We start from the raw sequence: 17,753 nt of genomic DNA on the forward strand, positions 1-17,753 counted from the left end.
TATATATTTCAAATATACTAGTTTTCCATTGGTTTAAATAAATCATTTTTGGTATAACATGGATAATATTTGTGGTCTGTTTGTGTGTGCTTATTTGTATAGATGCTATAAAAGTATAGATGTATTTCAAATATATAGCACACTTTTTGTTATTATAATTTTCTTCATTTTGCTGAGTATGTGGGTCAGAGGGAAGCAATATACTGCTTATGTTCTGTCTTACAAAATCAGTAGAAAAGCAGTATAACAGCTGTAAGCTCTTAGGAAGCTCTGCAATCAAGTAACAGATGCATTCAGGCCCCTGTATTTTTGCAGCACTTGGCTTTGAAAGGGCTTAAGTGATATTAATTGATTTATCTGTTACACTCATCTCAAGACCACACTTGATCTATGTCCCTGGTGCAGTGTTCACATTTTGTGCCCCCAAATTCTTTTGTGCTTCCTGCTGTTCCTGCTGTTTCATAATAGCATCATCTCCATCAGGAAACAAGGGTGATTTATTGCTATATCTAACTGCAGGCTTCATTAAAGATACAAACAGAACAATCCGGGCTTTTTTAATACCATATGTGAAGTAGAGTAATGTCATCATCATCGTCATCATTTTAAATAATATATATCAGCATGCATATGAAATGAAGCTTTATCATGGTATTTTCTTATGCTAATTGTTCAATAGTTCTACCTGAGTTGGAGACTGTGTTGTGTCATCTTCATCTTCCTGCCCCTCATCCTCAGTGACCTTTGAGGTTTTAAATGATGGCGATATAGGTGTGATGTCATGGATTACGCTTGTGTTTTCCCCATCCCTGACCTCCTCTTCCTCTTGGCTGGGTGAGCGTGACTGCGCAGAGGGGAGACTGTGGAGGAGGTGATGAATGCGAATGTAATGGGATCGCGGTGTCTCTGGCTCACCGCAGGCTGACGCAATGACAGTTTCTAGCTCTGACACTGGCAGAGAAAAGGGACGTTTTTTGCGATGTGAGGGACCTTGGAAGTTGTAGTTTATGAGGAGAGACTGACAGGCACAGGAGGCATCATCACTCCTCATTTCTCCTCTTACATCCTGGAGGTTTGCTTCAGCTGATTCTACAATGGCCTCTTGGGATGTGACATCACCATTGACATGAGTGTCAGCAGTTGGGGCTCCACATTTAGTGGTTTCTCTTTCAGTATTATCAATCTTTTGTGCCACTTCCTCCACAAATTGTTTTATTTCTGTCTCAACAGATTGTGGATCAAACTGTTCACTCAATTCCAACTTTTCTTCCTCCTGCACCAACTTCTGCCCTACCCCATTGCCCTGCACTGCACTCTCCTCCTGATGCTTAGTTGACCCACAATCATCAGGCTCTACCTCATTATAAGGCGGCTCCTGGCTCACTACTTCCTCTACCGTGCTATGCTCCGACTCCGTTGCTGCCACAATCTCCATTGTCAGAGGCAAGTGGACCTCCTCTGTTCTTGTAACGAGTAGCACTGAGGCATTGGGGTCATGAGGAGCATTGAAGGGGAGGTCAGGCATGTCAGGCCCCATGCTGAGTATGTCTTCCTCGGGTGTGTCTTCATGGTTGACAGCCTCTGCATTTTCCCTTTCTGGCTCTATGATCAGTGAGACCTCTTCATCATCTACAAAAGTATGATGAATTTTTAAATTAGTCTTAATAGGAGCACTGCTACTGAAACAGATTTATAGATATAATGAATAAAACATCCAAAGAACAAAAAGAAAGCCTTTCATGAAAAAAATCCTTGATGTCTTCCGAACACATGTTAACTTTTATAGCCGTGAAGGACAGAATTATTTAATTATCGAGCAGGTAAATAAATCCAGTGACCTTAAACATCTATTCAGATTTAACTTTTCAGACTCAGAAGGGAGATTCACAGGAAAATCTGAGGATACTGCTTTTATCCTTGATTTGAAAATTGTAACCCAAATAATGACTAACCAAGTTTCTGGCAATTTTATTCTTTTACAATTTTCTTCATGAAGGAATACAAAATCCAAGATTGAAACTATTACTGGGCTGCTATTTCCAGGGCTCTAATTCACTGGGAATGCTTTATCCGCTTTATCTTTTGCTTGGCTGATTTCTTTGTTTTCACATTTCTTTTAGTGGTTAAAATGTATTGAATACTTTAAATGCTTTTCATTTCAAAGTCTGTCAAAAGGTACTGGGCCATATCTATAGATATGGCAGTAGGTGCAAAATTGATAATTTATTACAACTGATTAGAGAGCATCATTAGAACACATGAGAATGTATTTCTATTTTAAGTTCATAAGGTTCTACTGAAAAAGGTAGTACGGAGACCTTCAATAATGACTTAATTTTTCCCTATATCATTTCGTTATATAGTAAATGTATTGAGACAGTGATTCATTTTCTGTAATAACTAATTTAACACATCATAACGCAACATAAAGAATCACCTCTTTTAAAGTTTAAACAATATTTTTTTGGTTGCCAATATAAATCTACTTTTGGTAAAGAGCAGGATTTTCGGTCGCTGTTGATAGTTTTATTCACAATATTTATAGATATAAAAAATAAAAATAAAAATATTTGTCTGATTAACTTTCCTTTGACTGAGTGAACATGTTGATTAAGACAACTTGGTTACATACGTTTCAGTCATTCGCAGGATTTTCTTGCTCAACTCCCCAATTTATGGGCATTATTTTCTAACCTAAAATGACTTGCTAGTTGATGACAGCTGCCAAGGTTTAAATGGATATGGAGCTGTCTTAACCACAAGCGTCTAAACACTGAAGGTCAACAAGCTTTGTATGGGCCAAATAGGGCAATCGGGATTGATGAAATGTTTCATCACAGTGCCTCAAGTACCTGGATGAATAGATGAGATGAGCTCAAAGCGGAACTGCAGCTGGCCACAGACATAATCTGTTGGCAACCTCCGACCTAAGGAGTAACTCACAACTCTATCACTGAGGATGAAAACAGAGAAAAAAGCACAAAGTAGGAGACAGGTTGAAATATGATCAGTTGCCAGAGTTGCAATAAAAATATTGCACGAGTATTATGCCTGCTTTACCCGATGGCATGTTTTTCTAGCAGCCTCTGAACAGGAACCGACAGCTTCCCCAGGAAACGTTTGATAATTGGCCGACTCTTGGCAAACTTATCCTTCACCTCAATCTCCAGCACATCAGTGGGTAGTGAAACAAAGCCAAACCTCTGTGGAAAAAAAAAACAAAACACATCAGCGAATACCTGTATCCAACGATTTCACTGGCAAGTGTTATCACTGGACACCAGTGGTGGACCGTCAGGGCCTGCAAGGCCTTCTCTGCTGGCCTAAAAAAATATCTGAATCACAAACGTTAATTATTTTTTGTCCATGAATACTTATTAAATAATTCCAAATGGTCTGTTGTGGTACTGGTTGTGCCGCTTCCGGACATGTATTTTCATATCAAAGCATTTAACCAATCACATTTTCAGCCATAATCTGTTGCCAGGCAGGGTCAAAGTCAAAAGAATCTGCCTGGGGGGGGGGGGACTGCACAATCGTCTCTGCAAGCCCTTTACACAAAAAATAAGTGTTGATGACGCGAGTAAGCGAGCCGCAAACAGAAATATAGTTGTGCTTGTTTAATATCGGTTTTATCAACCCACAATGATTGCAGGAGGAGAAGAAACGGAGTTTAATTACTAATGTTTTGTTAAAGTGATTTTCTTTTTGAAGAAAAGCTGGACATTGTAAAGAAAGGTCGGGCAACTCCTAAGCTAGCGAACCTGTCACAATCAGGAAAAGGATTTGTCCGACATTTTCAAGTCACGAATTCTGACCGGTACCCCTGGCTCACCGTCTCCGAGGTACACTGTAAATTGTATTGCTGGGAGCGCTTGGAGCTGAAGCGCACGGATAATCTGTACGACAGAATAACTGAACTCTATTTGAGGAAAGAAAGGAGGATGGATTTTATCTACCAATGATCAGAATCTTGGTGAGTAATGCTGCTATTTTCCAAAATAATACTACAAGTTTATTTGGTCATTATTGGTGCTTTTTATGTGTCGCAGCTGTTTGATATAAAGGCATTTATTATGGCTACTGTCCGTTTTTGTGGCTCCCGCCACAGGAACGGACTTTGTCCCAGTGTGTTCAGATTTCATTCGGGGAAAAACGTCATAATGGTCAGGAACTGATCAAGCAAGAATGGGTTAGGACACTGCTTATACCCTGACAAGACAAGAGCACATTTGACGTACTGCTAGTAAGTGTTTTAGCTTCTTTATAACTGCTCTACTGTGTATTTTCTGCATCTTGTGTGACTGTTAGGCTGACTGTATTCTTTACTTTAGTTGGTACAGCTGTTGTTGTTGTTTGTTTGTTAGTGCAGTTTGAGTTTCAGTCAGGTGATCACACCTGGCTGGGCAATCAGTGAGGCCACACCCTACAGCCTTTGTATAACCAATTGCTGTGGGCAGGGTTCAGCGTGTGGGACCGTTCCTATATAAAGAAATCTTAACAGCCACAGCTGTTTCAGTGTCAGCACGTGTTTGACTTCCCTGTGTGAAGACGGACGAATGTAAAGGCGGGCAACTCTACCTGTGCAACTACTCCGATAAGGAACATACTTATTTTACTTCTGACCTACGCTCACAATGTGTTTTCAGAAAATACCTGTAATCTACAAGAGGCGTAGGCCTTATTGCCGAAACTACCAACGCAGAAACCTATCTAACCTCCGGTCACTGCAACCTCACACCACCACAAACACCAGCTCATTCACTGTTGGGCTATGGAACTGCCAATCTGCTGTGAAGACTCTCTAGACCTGCTGGCATTAACTGGAACCTGGTTGAAACCTGATAACACAGCAACAACAGCAGCCCTATCCACCACCCACTCCTTCTCACATACCCCCCGTATAATGCAGCGAGGAGGGGAACAGGAATCCTAATTCACAACCAATGGATCTACACCCCCTTGTTGCCAAACTATGAATACAACTCTTTCGAATACCATGCCATCAGGGTAACTGCTCCAATCAAGTTATCTGTAATTATAGTGTACAGACCACCTGGGCCACTAGGTGCCATGGTGGATGAATTGGACTTAATCATCTCCTCCATCCCAGATCTGGACTGTCCCCTACTCATCCTTGGTGACTTCAACATACACCTTGACAAGCCATATGCCAGCGACTTTAAAGACCTGATGAATGCTTTTGACCTTCATCTTGCCAGCTGCTCCCCAACACACAAAGACGGAAATGGACTTGGCCTGATTTTCACTAAGATCTGTGAGGTGAATGATGTGAAGATAACACCGCTGCATGTTTCTGACCACTTCTTCATTCATTTCACAATCACTCTACCACAGTTACCAGCCAGCACTCCACCTGTGGTCACATATAGACGGAATCTCCGCAGACTGTCTATCACAGACTTTGCATCGGCAGTTACTTCTGCCTTGCCACCCCCCAGCACACTGTCTTCATTAGATGTAGATATTGCAACAGAGTCGCCCAGCTCTACACTGAGCTCCTTCCTGGACAACATGTGCCCTCTATCCACCAAGCCTGCACTTTCTACCCAGCCTCGACCATGGCTGACTGAACCCATCCGCGCTCTGCGTTCTACCCTTAGAGCAACGGAAAGAAAGTGGCTCAAAACTGGCAACCCATTAAACCTGCAGTCTCTACCAGCGTCCTTTGCCACCTCTGTGACAACTGCCAAGAAGCCCTACTACAACGAAAAGATCAGCAACACTACAGACTCTAGGAAATTGTTTTCCACTTTTCAATCACTGCTTAACCCCCCCCCCCCTGCTGCTACAGATCTTACCCCGGACAACTTCGCCACCTTCTTCACAGAAAACGTAGCAAGCATCAGCAAGCAATTCAAAGACCCTCCCTCCGCCGAGCACTCACCACAAGAAACCACTACCACTACTACAACACTTTTTACAAACACCTTTACTGAAAAAAACCACACTTAATCCAGCACAGGTGGAAAACTATTGCCCTGTCTCACTCCTTCCATTCCTTTCAAAAATCCTGGAAAGGGCAGCAGCAAAACAGGTCACCAACTTTTTAAATCAGACTGGACAACTGGACCCAAAACAATCTGGCTTCAAAAGTGGGCATTCAACTGAAACTGCATTACTGGCAGTAACAGAAGCTCTGAGAACTGCAAGAACCGAAGGACTATCATCTGTCCTCATCCTACTAGACTTATCAGCTGCCTTTGACACAGTCAACCACAGAATACTCCTCAAGATACTCACATCCATGGGAATCCCTGGTGCCGTCCACTCCTACCTCACTGGCCGCTCCTTCAAGGTGTCATGGCAAGGGAAATTATTTTCAACTCTCACCCTCACCACCGGGTGCCCCAAGGATCAGTGCTGGGGCCCCTTCTCTTCGCAATGTACACCACCTCACTAGGAAATGTCATTAGAACACATGGTTTCTCCTATCACTGCTATGCCGATGACACACAGCTGCACCTGTCCTTCCACCCAGATGATGCCACCGTTTCGACTCGCATCACAGCCTGCCTCTCCGAACTGTCATCATGGATGAAAGAACACCACCTACAGTTGAACTTGTCCAAGACTGAACTTCTAGTGATCCCAGCTAAAGAGACAATTCATCACAACATCGGCCTCAAGATGGACTCTAACACAGTGGCCCTTAACAAAGTTGCAAAAAACCTCGGCGTCATGATCGACGATCAGCTGTCATTCTCCAACTATATTACTTCAACTGCCCGGACCTGCAGATTTGTAATGTACAACATTCAAAAAATCAGACCCTACCTGACCCAACAGTCGGCACAGTTATTGGTTCAGGCCATGGTCATCTCCCGCCTGGACTACTGCAATTCCCTCCTAGCTGGACTACCTGCTTGTGCAATAAAACCACTGCAGATGGTACAGAATGCTGCAGCACGGTTGGTATTCAATCAACCCAAAAGGGCTCATGTTACACCTCTGTTCGTCCAGTTGCACTGGCTACCAGTAGATGCCAGGATCAAGCACAAGGCCCTGACCCTGGCATTCAAAACCACCTCAGGAACAGGTCCAGCATATCTGAACGAAATGATAAGACCTTATGTTCCCGGCAGAGAGCTGCGTTTCTCTACTGCAAACCTACTGGCAGTACCTTTTGCTCGCTCTAAGCGATCTCAGGCAAAACTGTTCTCAGTTCTACTACCTCAGTGGTGGAACAAACTTCTGGAAGCAACAAGACTAGCATCGTCTATCTCAACCTTCAAGAAACAGGTAAAAACTTTTCTCTTTCAGGACTTTTTACTGCGCTGATGCACCAGATCAGGTTAGGAACCAAGTTAGGCTATGCAGTGTGTGTGTGTGTGTGTGTGTGTGTGTGTGTGTGTGTGTGTGTGTGTGTTTTTGTATGTCTTTGTCAAAAAAAAAAACCCAAGCTTACTGTTCTGTATATTTCCTGTGCATCTTGTATTTGCAAGTGTTATTTGCAGTCCCTATGTCCTCTATTGTAAGTCGCTTTGGATAAAAGTGTCTGCCAAATGTAATGTAATGTAATGTAATATAATGTAATGTTTATTCAAAGTCAGGAAATGCACTTACGAAATATCCCGGGCAAGAGATATCCCGGGCTAGAATGAACGTCACCCCAAGAGGATCTTTCACCCTCTCTGCACATCTGCTGACATGCGTCAGGCGGATGTGCGCCGTCATTTTATACCATCGCCTCAACGGTTGGGTTTATTTCCTAATAAGGACTTGTTTTACACACTCATGGAATTGTGGCACTTGGGGTGCCGGGCTGCGGGTGCGTAATCGATTACGGGGGTGTCACTGGAATAGTACAGAGTTGGGCATCCCTTTGTCGTCACGTGATGCGCGTTATCTATCTGCGATGCACCTCTCTATATACTGCATTTCTTCATTATAAATTTTTTTTTTTATAGCCATAAACTAATTATAGGGGGGTGGATTGATTCTGGGCACCACTGAAGGCCTAGGTGTAAAATACACGGCCCGCCACTGCTGGTCACAGATTAAAATCTCATATCAGCCAGCTCTCTGGCAACTTTTCATTTTTGTAAAGCATCCATTATATTTACGCAGACTGTTCAAACACCTTCAAAGCACTTCATACCTTGCTGGTGGACAATAAAGATAAAATACATTTTTCTTGCTGAAATGGTTGAAAACGGCAACACCAATTAACCATGATGTATATAGAACAGGCCAGGGGTCGGCAACCCATAACACCCAAAGAGCCATTTGGACCCGGTTTCCTCGGAAAAGAAAACACTGGGAGCCGCAATTACTTTTTGACGTCTAAAATAAAGGTACCACTGTGTATATTGTTTTTTTATTACCTTTACACTTTGTACAAACAAGTGTGTAGTGTGTTGCTTCTGAAATTCACAAAGTATTACGGAGAAAATTAAATTTTATTTATGTAATAACCCATTCTGAGCTTTGGGCTTTCAGACAGTGTAGCGGAGCCTGACCTGAATTTCAAAAATAAATCGGGAAAAAAAATCCTGTGTCAGTAAACAATAAAAAATAATTATTTGCAAAATATCTTCATAAATATTTATTTTACCTGGTTTATGGGACTTCTGCTCCTGAACTTCTGCGCACGGCATCTGCAAATCGGGACTTTACCGGCTGGCGGGTATACCGGCTTGTGCGAGTGTGATGTTATTTTGAGCGGCGAAAAATAACAAATATAATTTTATTTAATATGTCAAGATCACAATAATCTCCCAACTTAGAACTAAAGAAAAAAAAGGAATTAACACAAATGAAATACACTTCAATTAAATATTTATAATTTATTTTCCCAAGCCACTCGGAGCCGCAGTGTAAAAGTGAAAGAGTCGCATGTAGCTCCGGAGTTGCAGGTTGCCGACCCCTGGAATAAGCCAATCATAGCAAGCCATTTTATTTCATTCATTTAATATTAATATCACCAAATTAAATGTGTTTTGACATGACTTAAAAAAAAACTTTTTGAGCTGCCACCTAACCTTGGTGGAGGGGTTTGTGCATCCCAGTGATCCTGGGAGCTATGTTGTCAGGGCTTTATGCCCCTTGAAGGGTCAACCAAGGCAAACAGGTCCCAGGTAAGGGACCAGACAAAGTGCAGCTCATGAAGAAAACAAACTTTGTTCACCTAGTAGTGAGCTTGCGCCAAAGATGAGAGAGGATGACGGTTAGACGTGGCAGACCCAAACGTAGCGTGAGGGTCTGCTGGGAACGTCGGGCAGAGTCCCTGTCAGAAGGAGTTTCAACTCCCACCTCCTGCAGAGCTGCAACCACATCCTGAGGGAGGGACATTGAGCCCGAATGGGCCAAGTTCCATGCTTACAGGACTGACTGGAATTGCCTGTCGGGTCGGCAACCCTCGAACCCGCAGGTGGACCCCAGCAGTGAGGGATGACGTCAAACTGAGGAAGGAGTCCTATCGGGCCTTTCTGGCCTGTGGGGCTCCGGGGGTAGATCACAGGTACTGGCCGACCATTTGGCATGTGGCTTCGGTGGTTGCTGAGGCAAAAACTTTTCAGACTCAGTAGAGTTCAGGTAGACCATGGAGAAAGACTTTCGGTGGGCGTCGAGGAGATTCTAGTCCACCATCCGATGGCTCAGTGCTCCGTTAACACTGTGTACAGTGAAATGTGAAGTGTCCAGGATGAGGATCAGCCCCTCCAAATCTGAGACCACTGTGCTCAACCGGAAACGGGTGGAATGCCCACTCCGGGTCGCCAAAGAGGTCCTGCCCCAAGTGGGGGAGTTCAAGTAGCTTGGGGTCTTGTTCACGAGTAAGGGAAGGATGGAGCGGGAGATCGACAGGTGGATCAGTGTGTCATCTGCAGTGACGTGGACTCTAGACCCGCCTCTAAGAGGGAGCGCAGCCAGAAGGCAAAGCTCTCAATTTATAGGTCAATTCCCTATGGCCACGAGCAGTGGGTAGTGACCAAAAGAATGAGGTTGCTGATACAAGCGACAGAAATGAGTTTACTCCTCAGGGTGGCCGGACTCTCCCTTAGAGATTGGGTGAGAAGATCAGTTATCTGGAAGGAGCTTGGAGTAGAGAGGCTGCTCCTCCGCATAGAGGAGTCAGATGAGGTGGCTCAGGCATCTGATCAGAATGCCTCCTGGACGCCTCCCAGGGGAGGTATTGTGGGCACGTCCATCTGGGAGGAGACCATGGGGAACCCCCATGGGGATATGCTGGAAAGACTATGTCCAGCGTATCCCCAGCATGTCCTCAGACTATGTTCTCACTATGTAATGCCTTGGGGTCCCGCTAGAGGAGCTGCACCATGTGGCGGGGGAGAGGGACATCTGGGCCTCACTGCTCCGGCTGCTGCCCCCACGACCCGACTCCAGATAAGCAGGAGAAGATGGATGAATGGATGGATGACTTAAAAAAATCTATCCAAGTGGTTTACATTTCTTTGGCACAGGTATGAGCGAGTTAATATCTATATCAGAGTATTCAGAATCCTGAACCATCTCTGTCTGCTACACATGCGTACGTATGTTTGTGTTGGAGAGCATGGGAGAACAAGAGATAGATAGATCGAGAGGGAGTTAGGTTGGGCAACTAATATCATAAAGTGTGCAAAAGCTCCTAATACACAGATTTTGAAAAGCTTTGGATGTAAAGGAAAGAATGTTGTTTGCCTCGCCACAATGAATCATTTATGTAGATTTATCTGAGAGAAAACACAAATCGTGATTTGCTTGCATTTAGACATGTCTTAACAGAAATAGTAGAAATTAAAGAAAGCTGATAAACCAAGTCAGACAGGAAAGGTTAATTTTCAGCTCAACATCTGTCAGTATCTACTTCTTTGGTAAAAAGGACTAGTCAAAGCCAAAATTACTTTTACCCACCCTAATCATGTACAGTATAAGTTTTAAGACGGGAGGACAGAATCATTTACAGGGTGAAGCAGCAGAGACTCCTTCTTCTTTCGGCTTTTCCCTTCAGGGGTCGCCATAGCGAATCAACTTTATCCATTTAACCCTATTCTCTGTATCCTCCTCTCTCATACCAACTACCTTCATACCTTATCTACTTTCCTTCCAGATGACACACCAAGTACTCTTCTACCTGTCTCCCTGATAACACTAGCTGTTGTTGTCCAATCATCTGGAAGCTCACCCTGACCACCAAGAGCCTTTCTCGACTCCTCCCTGAAAACCATACAACAGTCCTCCCTTTTCAGCTTCCACCCCTTTGTCCTCTGCTCTGCCTTTGTCCTCTTGATCTTCCTTATAACAAGAGTCATCCTACAAACCACCACCCTATGCTGTCTGGCTACACTCTCGCCTTCAACTACTTTGCAGTCACTGATCTCTTTCAGGTTACTTCGTCAAAACAAGATGTAGTTTACCTGCGCGCTCCTACCTCTGCTCTTATAAGTTACCCTATGTTCCTGTTTTTTCTGGAAAAAGGTGTTCACTACAGCCATTTCCATCCTTTTTGCAAAATCTGCCACTGTCTGTCCCTCTGCATTCCTATCCTGTATACCAAATCTGCCTATCACGTCATTGAAGTCTGCACCAATTACCACTATCTCATTTCTGGGAATATTCTGCAACACTTCATCTAACTCATTCCAGAACTTCTCCTTCTCTTCAAATTCACATCCAACCTGCGGGAAAATTATCCGCAATTGCGTGATGAATGAAGGGCTAATCTCAAATAACGCTGATTATCTCATTTGTACTGATTTGAGGAAAAGTAAAGATTTGCATTATGTATGGTATGTAATGTATGTATCAGATCATTTTGGAAAGGTTATACTTAACACGTTATTAGGCTTTACCGTGTGAGTTTCTATGTCGGAAAAGTGAGACATACACACTATATTGCATTGAATTTGTATGTACTTCAGCATTCAGGTGCCACTTGTGCAATACAAAACATGCAAGTAGTTCCATGTATTTTAGAGGTGCTGGGATTATAATCATGCAAGTTTTGGTTTGAAGTAATTTTTTCTTTATTGGTCAATTACTTTCAGTCATACAATACAAAATGCACAAATCAATAAATAGATGAATTAATGTGACATTTAAGAAACACACACACACACACATACACATACACATACACACACATATACTGTGCATATATATGAGTGTTTGTGTGCGTATGTACAGTACATATATATATATATATATATATATATATATATATATATATATATATATATAGAGGTATTGAACTTTGCATCCTTAATATGCAGAATTCTGGACTGCAGTACAGGTAGTATCATGAATGACAAGGCTGTCATGGAACCCATTAGACTTTACAGTGCATTACTGCTGTTTGGAAAAACTAAGTGGCTCGGAGCTGAGTGGATACTGCCAAGAAAGACTCTGCATTCAATCAGCTTATGGAGTCTCCTGAGGGTTATGATAACTGGGGAAAGTTAGCTGCATAGCATTCTGGGATATACACTGCTGTCACAGCACTTCCATTTCCTGTCTTTTACTCTAACTCCTTCTGTAATACTGCTGGCACAATCATCCTTGGTTCTACTCTGTGTTCTGCACACACAGGCATATATAATATATGTAGTGCCTGATATGGAAAATATCAGGCGCCTTTAATCCTTGCCTCTAGTTCTTTATCACCTAAGAAATAGATAAATAAATAAATAAATAGTCCACAGTCTCAAAGAAAACCATTGGTAAAACAGTACGCCGTCATGGATTAAAAAAAAGATGCCTAAAAAATATCCCTTTGTTAACAGGTGCATAATTGTTTTGTGTATTAATAAGATTTCTTTCAACTGATATCATATTTACACGGTGCAGTTGTGATCTATTACACTGTGATAGAAATTTTTAGAACACCTGTGATTGGGGCTGCGTGGGTCAGGGAGTTAGAGTAGTTGTCCCTGGAACCGAAAGTCCTTGGCTTGATATCCGTGCCCCTCCACGCCTGTCGAAGTGTTGTTGAGCAAGAGACTGAACCCCAAACTGCTCCACTGACACTGCTTACTGTACTATGTGTGTATCTAGTAACCATTCATATAATTTGATTGTGATGCGGTGGGAGCTACTGAGAAGAAAAGGTTAACTAAACTACAAGTATTTCAAATGGGCATTGAAATATATATATTTGTGCACTTGTGAAAACCTCAGGAGATAAATATCCGAGTTACTTTCAACAAATGGTAAATCTACAAATACTCTTTACTGTGTCTGTATGCAGGTATTTACCTCTGTACTCCACTGAGGGTTTATTGTGTTGCAGATAACACCAGAGCGGTTCTCTTGGCCATGGTGTGGCAGCGAGGGGAAGATGCTGTGTTTTCCTGGCTGAATAGACAGCTTCAGGTAGGGGTCAGGATTAAAGAACATCCCCTTCTTCAAACCAACAGCCTGGAATTCTGAGGAAAAATGGGGATGGGTGGAATGGGGTCATCAGTAAAACCCATTAAATTAATGTATGTGATATCAGTGCCAAACATTAAGATTTACAATACAAATACAAATGAAATTATTTAAATAATTTGTACTATTTGAAAAAGAGATTGATGAAGAGTAATTGCATTAGGACCATGTAGAAAGAATAAGTTGGAGTAGATTACGGGGGAATTTCTTATTGTATTTCACCATTGATGTCTCAGTAAATCGTCTCAGTGATTCATCTGTTAATTTTGGCAGGTTGTAATGCTGGAAAGATGTCGATTGACATTATTACTTTCACATTTTCATTTCGTAGCTACTTTTTCAAATGGCAAAATGTACTTTTGAAGTGGCACGTCACTGTCAATAAAGACATTCTCAGTCTTTGCTGCAAAACAAAATACTCTGCTGAGTCTATGGCTTGACCTGGGATTTATAAATATTTCAGGACTTACTTGTGCAAGTCAATCACTGACTTGCACACGTCCGCTCCACAATCGTACACCAGCGCCCTTATGGAGCTACTCATCTGTGTCAACTTTCACCTACTCCTCTCTCCAAAATAAGGCTTAGCAAAATGGTGTACTTTGAGAACTGAGGTTTTCAAGTGGGGGGCAGAGCATATGTTCATCACAGAGCAGCTAACTGAGCTTTAACACATTTTCAGTTTTCAATGCTATATCATTTTTACATTTTTTTCATTTGCTACTACAGGACATTTTTCTTTGAGGTAAATTAATTTTTGGCTGTAGAAAAACATTTTCCCTTGAATTTACTGAAAGTTGCGGATAGAGCCATCAGAATTGATTGCATCTGACTTCATATGTTTTTTTTTTCACATTTTTTATTCATATAAATCTATGATAAAATAATCTATAAGAGTTGCTGCATCAGATGAGGGGTGACATAATATGATTCACCTGAAGTATAAGACTGAAATGAAGATACCCACCTGACAGGGAGAAGTTAATGAGTCTCCTGTTACCCAATCCCTGGTTAACGTCAGAAATAATCACTGGTTTCAATACCTAAAAACACACGAAAAAAAAAAAAATGTTGAAACTGAAGACAACCTAGTCAAGCTTTTGTTCTATAGTAAACCGGAATTTATTTTCAATATTCTTAAGATAAAACTTTGGTTATAGTAAGGACAGAAGTTTTGGACAATCAGCTATATAGCTGACCAATAACTGAATTAAATGTATGGGACATAAAATAATCTAAATAAATAATGAGGCAAATATTAAAATGTATTTCACAATTATATGACAATATCACACAGATACAGATGTTCTATTCAAAGAGATGACTGGTAACAGTTTGGAGGTGTAGAATATAAGCCTATATGTGTATGGAGGAACATATGTATAAAATGTATACTTTTTTATAAGATTCAATTGTAGTCTCAGATGACTAAATATATTGTACATGACTGCAAATGCACAGAGTTAGGAGAGACCACACAGACATGTTATGGTTTCAGACCTACTATTAGGTAGTGAAATACATCCAGTTGGCAATTCATTATTTTGACACTGAAGCCACAGTTTTGGGGATGAGGGACCTGGGATTGCATGACAGAGATAGTGATATGCTCCATTAATATCGGGGAACCTCTTCTGAATTAGTAAAAACATCAAATAAAAAAGATCTATCATCATATTTTCATATTTGCCAGTTTTGATTTTAATGATTAATATATAATCATATTTTCTTGTCTTGTTAATATGCTTTTAAAACTGGATTGACAACTCCAGGGCTGTAGCATTGATGTTACCATCACCCCAGTCAGCATTATATAACAGCAGACTCACTAGAAATTGTTGCATTTTTATTTTACCTTACCATGGTTTCCATGGGTGCAATGTAGAATATATTCACTATCCCTCCTTTGTACATGACAGAACCATCTCAGTCTGGCTTCTCTGACCTTCTCTCCAAAACATCTAACATGTGCTGTTCCTCTGATAGACTCATTCTTGAATCTATCCATCCTGGTTACTCCCAAAGAGAACCTCAACATCATCATCTCTGCGACCTCTAGTTCTGCCTCCTGTCTTTGGTCATTGTAACTGTTTCTAGGCCATACAGCATCGCTGGTCTCACCACTGTCTTGTACACCTTTCCTTTTATTCTGGCTGATAGTCTTATATCACATAGTACCCCTGACACTTTTCTCCACCCATTCCAACCTGCTTGGACCAGTCTCTTCACCTCTTTTCCACACTCTCCGTTGCTCTGGACTGTTGACTCTAAGTACCTGAAATCCTCCAGCTTCTTGATCTCCACACCCTTTAGCCTCACCGTTCCTTCAGGGTTCCTGTCATTCACACACATATATTCTGTCTTGCTGCGACTAACTTTCATTCCTCTCCTTTCCAGAGCATACATCCACCTCTCTAGATTTTCCTAAACCAGTTCCGCTCCTTTCACTACAGATCAAAAATGTCATCAGCAAACATCATGGTACATGGAGATTCCTGTCTAAACTCATCTGTCAGCCTGTCCATCACCACTGCAAACAAGAAGGGGCTCTGAGCTGATCCCTGTTGGAGTCCCACCTCCACCTTGACCTTCTCTGTTACCCCTTCAGCACACCTCACCACTGTCTCACAGCTACCATACATGTCCTGCACCAGTCCAACATCCTTCTCTGCCACTCCAGACTTCCTCATACAAAACCAGAGCTCCTCTCTTGGCACCCTGTCATATGCTTTGTCTAGGTCTACAAAAACACAATGCAGCTCCCTCTGTCCTTCTCTGTACTTCTCTATTAGTATTCTCAAAGCATATGAAGCCATACTGCTGTTCACAAATGCCGACTTCTGCTCTCAGTCTAGTTTCCACTACTCTTTCCCACAGTGGCGGCCCGTGCATTTTACACCCAGGCCTTCAGTAGTGCTCCGAATCAATTCACCCCCCAATAATTACTTTATGGCTATAAAAAAACATCTTATTGTGCAGGAATGCAGTAAAAGAGAGGTGCATCGCAGATAGATAATCTGTGCAGTGTTAAAATTTGCTCGCAGGAACGCATCACGTGACTACAAAGGGATGCCCAACTGTGTACTCTTCCACTGACACCCCCAAGCGTAATCGATTACGCACCATGCAGCTTTTTCCGGGGCGCGGCCTGGCACCCCAAGTGCCACAGTTCCAAGAGTGAGTAAAACAAGTCCTTATCAGGAAATAAACCTGACTGTTGAGGCAATGGTATACCCAGAACCTCCTCCCCTGGACATCCGCTGGACACGTCTCAGGGGGTGTCCAGAGAGGGAGAACGATCCTCTCAGGGTGACATGCATTCAAGCCTGGGATATCTCTGGCTCGGAATGCCTTGTAAGTGTATTTCTTGACTTTGAATAAACCATTCTTGCTTGATCAGTTCCTGAACACACTGGGACAACAAAACAACAGAAATCCGGTTCCGTGGCGGGAGCCACAAAAACCGGACAGTAGCCACAATAAATGCATTTCCACCAAACAGCTGTGACACATAAAAAACACCAATATTAACCTTATAAACTTGCAGTATTATTAAGGAAATAGCAGCATTTTACTCACCAAAAATTCTAATCATTTGTAGACAAATCCATCCTCCTTTCTTTCCTCAAATAGAGTTAAATTATTCTGTTGTACAGATTATTCATGCGCTTCAGCTCCAAGCACTCCCAACAATACAATTTGCAGTGTACCTCGGAGCCTGTGAGCCAGGGGTACCGGTCGTAGTTCGTGGGTTGAAAATGTCAGACAAATTCTTTTCCTGGTTGTGACAGATTCGCTAGCTTAGGAGTTGCCGACCTTTCTTTACTATGTCCACCCTTTCTTCAAAAAGAAAATTGCTTTTAAAATATATCAGTAACTAAATACGTTTCTTCTCCTCCTGCAACCATTGTGGGTTGAAAAAAAACAACACAACTATATTTCTGCTCACAGCCCGCTAGCACACTTCTCGCTAATACGCTTGTACACTCTGTGACTATGCAATCAGAGTACTTGAATACGCTGACGTTGCTGAAGCCTGCTAGAGGGCTTTGATGTCGCCAACTCAAAATCTGATTGGTTGAAGCAACAGCATCATCAACACTTATTTTTTGTGTAAAGGGCTTGCAGAAACGATTGTGCAGCCCCCCCATTCTTCTTGCTTTCCATTCTTCATCCTCTTCAATGCCTTCCTCACTTCACTTTTACTGATCTCTGTTACTTTGTGGTGTACAATAGTCACCTCTTCTACCCTTGCCTCTCTTTCATTTTCCACATTCATCAGCTCTTCAAAGTACTCTTCCCATCACTCTTCTAGCATCTGTCAATACATTTCCCTCTATAGCATCTGTCAATACATTTCC

The 17,753-nt window shown here is 42.1% G+C and overlaps 1 protein-coding gene across 5 annotated transcripts in view; it reads right to left on the reverse strand.

Moving 5' to 3' along the window:
- Positions 1-17,753, reverse strand: part of hecw1a (HECT, C2 and WW domain containing E3 ubiquitin protein ligase 1a) — an 88,025-nt gene that overhangs the window by 53,329 nt on the left and 16,943 nt on the right. For all 5 annotated transcript variants that reach the window (XM_086160322.1, XM_086160321.1, XM_086160323.1 and 2 more), the window contains 5 exons: positions 14,360-14,435; positions 13,219-13,388; positions 3,061-3,203; positions 2,853-2,953; positions 686-1,629 (listed from right to left, as the gene is read on the reverse strand). In XM_086160322.1, coding sequence (XP_086016448.1) covers positions 686-1,629; positions 2,853-2,953; positions 3,061-3,203; positions 13,219-13,388; positions 14,360-14,435 — 1,434 coding nt within the window. The remainder of the gene's footprint in view (positions 1-685; positions 1,630-2,852; positions 2,954-3,060; positions 3,204-13,218; positions 13,389-14,359; positions 14,436-17,753) is intronic.

Source organism: Fistularia commersonii, chromosome 15, assembly GCF_037954325.1.
Source record: "Fistularia commersonii isolate RoL2024-O1a breed Wild chromosome 15, RoL_Fcom_v1.0, whole genome shotgun sequence".
NCBI lineage: Eukaryota > Metazoa > Chordata > Actinopteri > Syngnathiformes > Fistulariidae > Fistularia > Fistularia commersonii.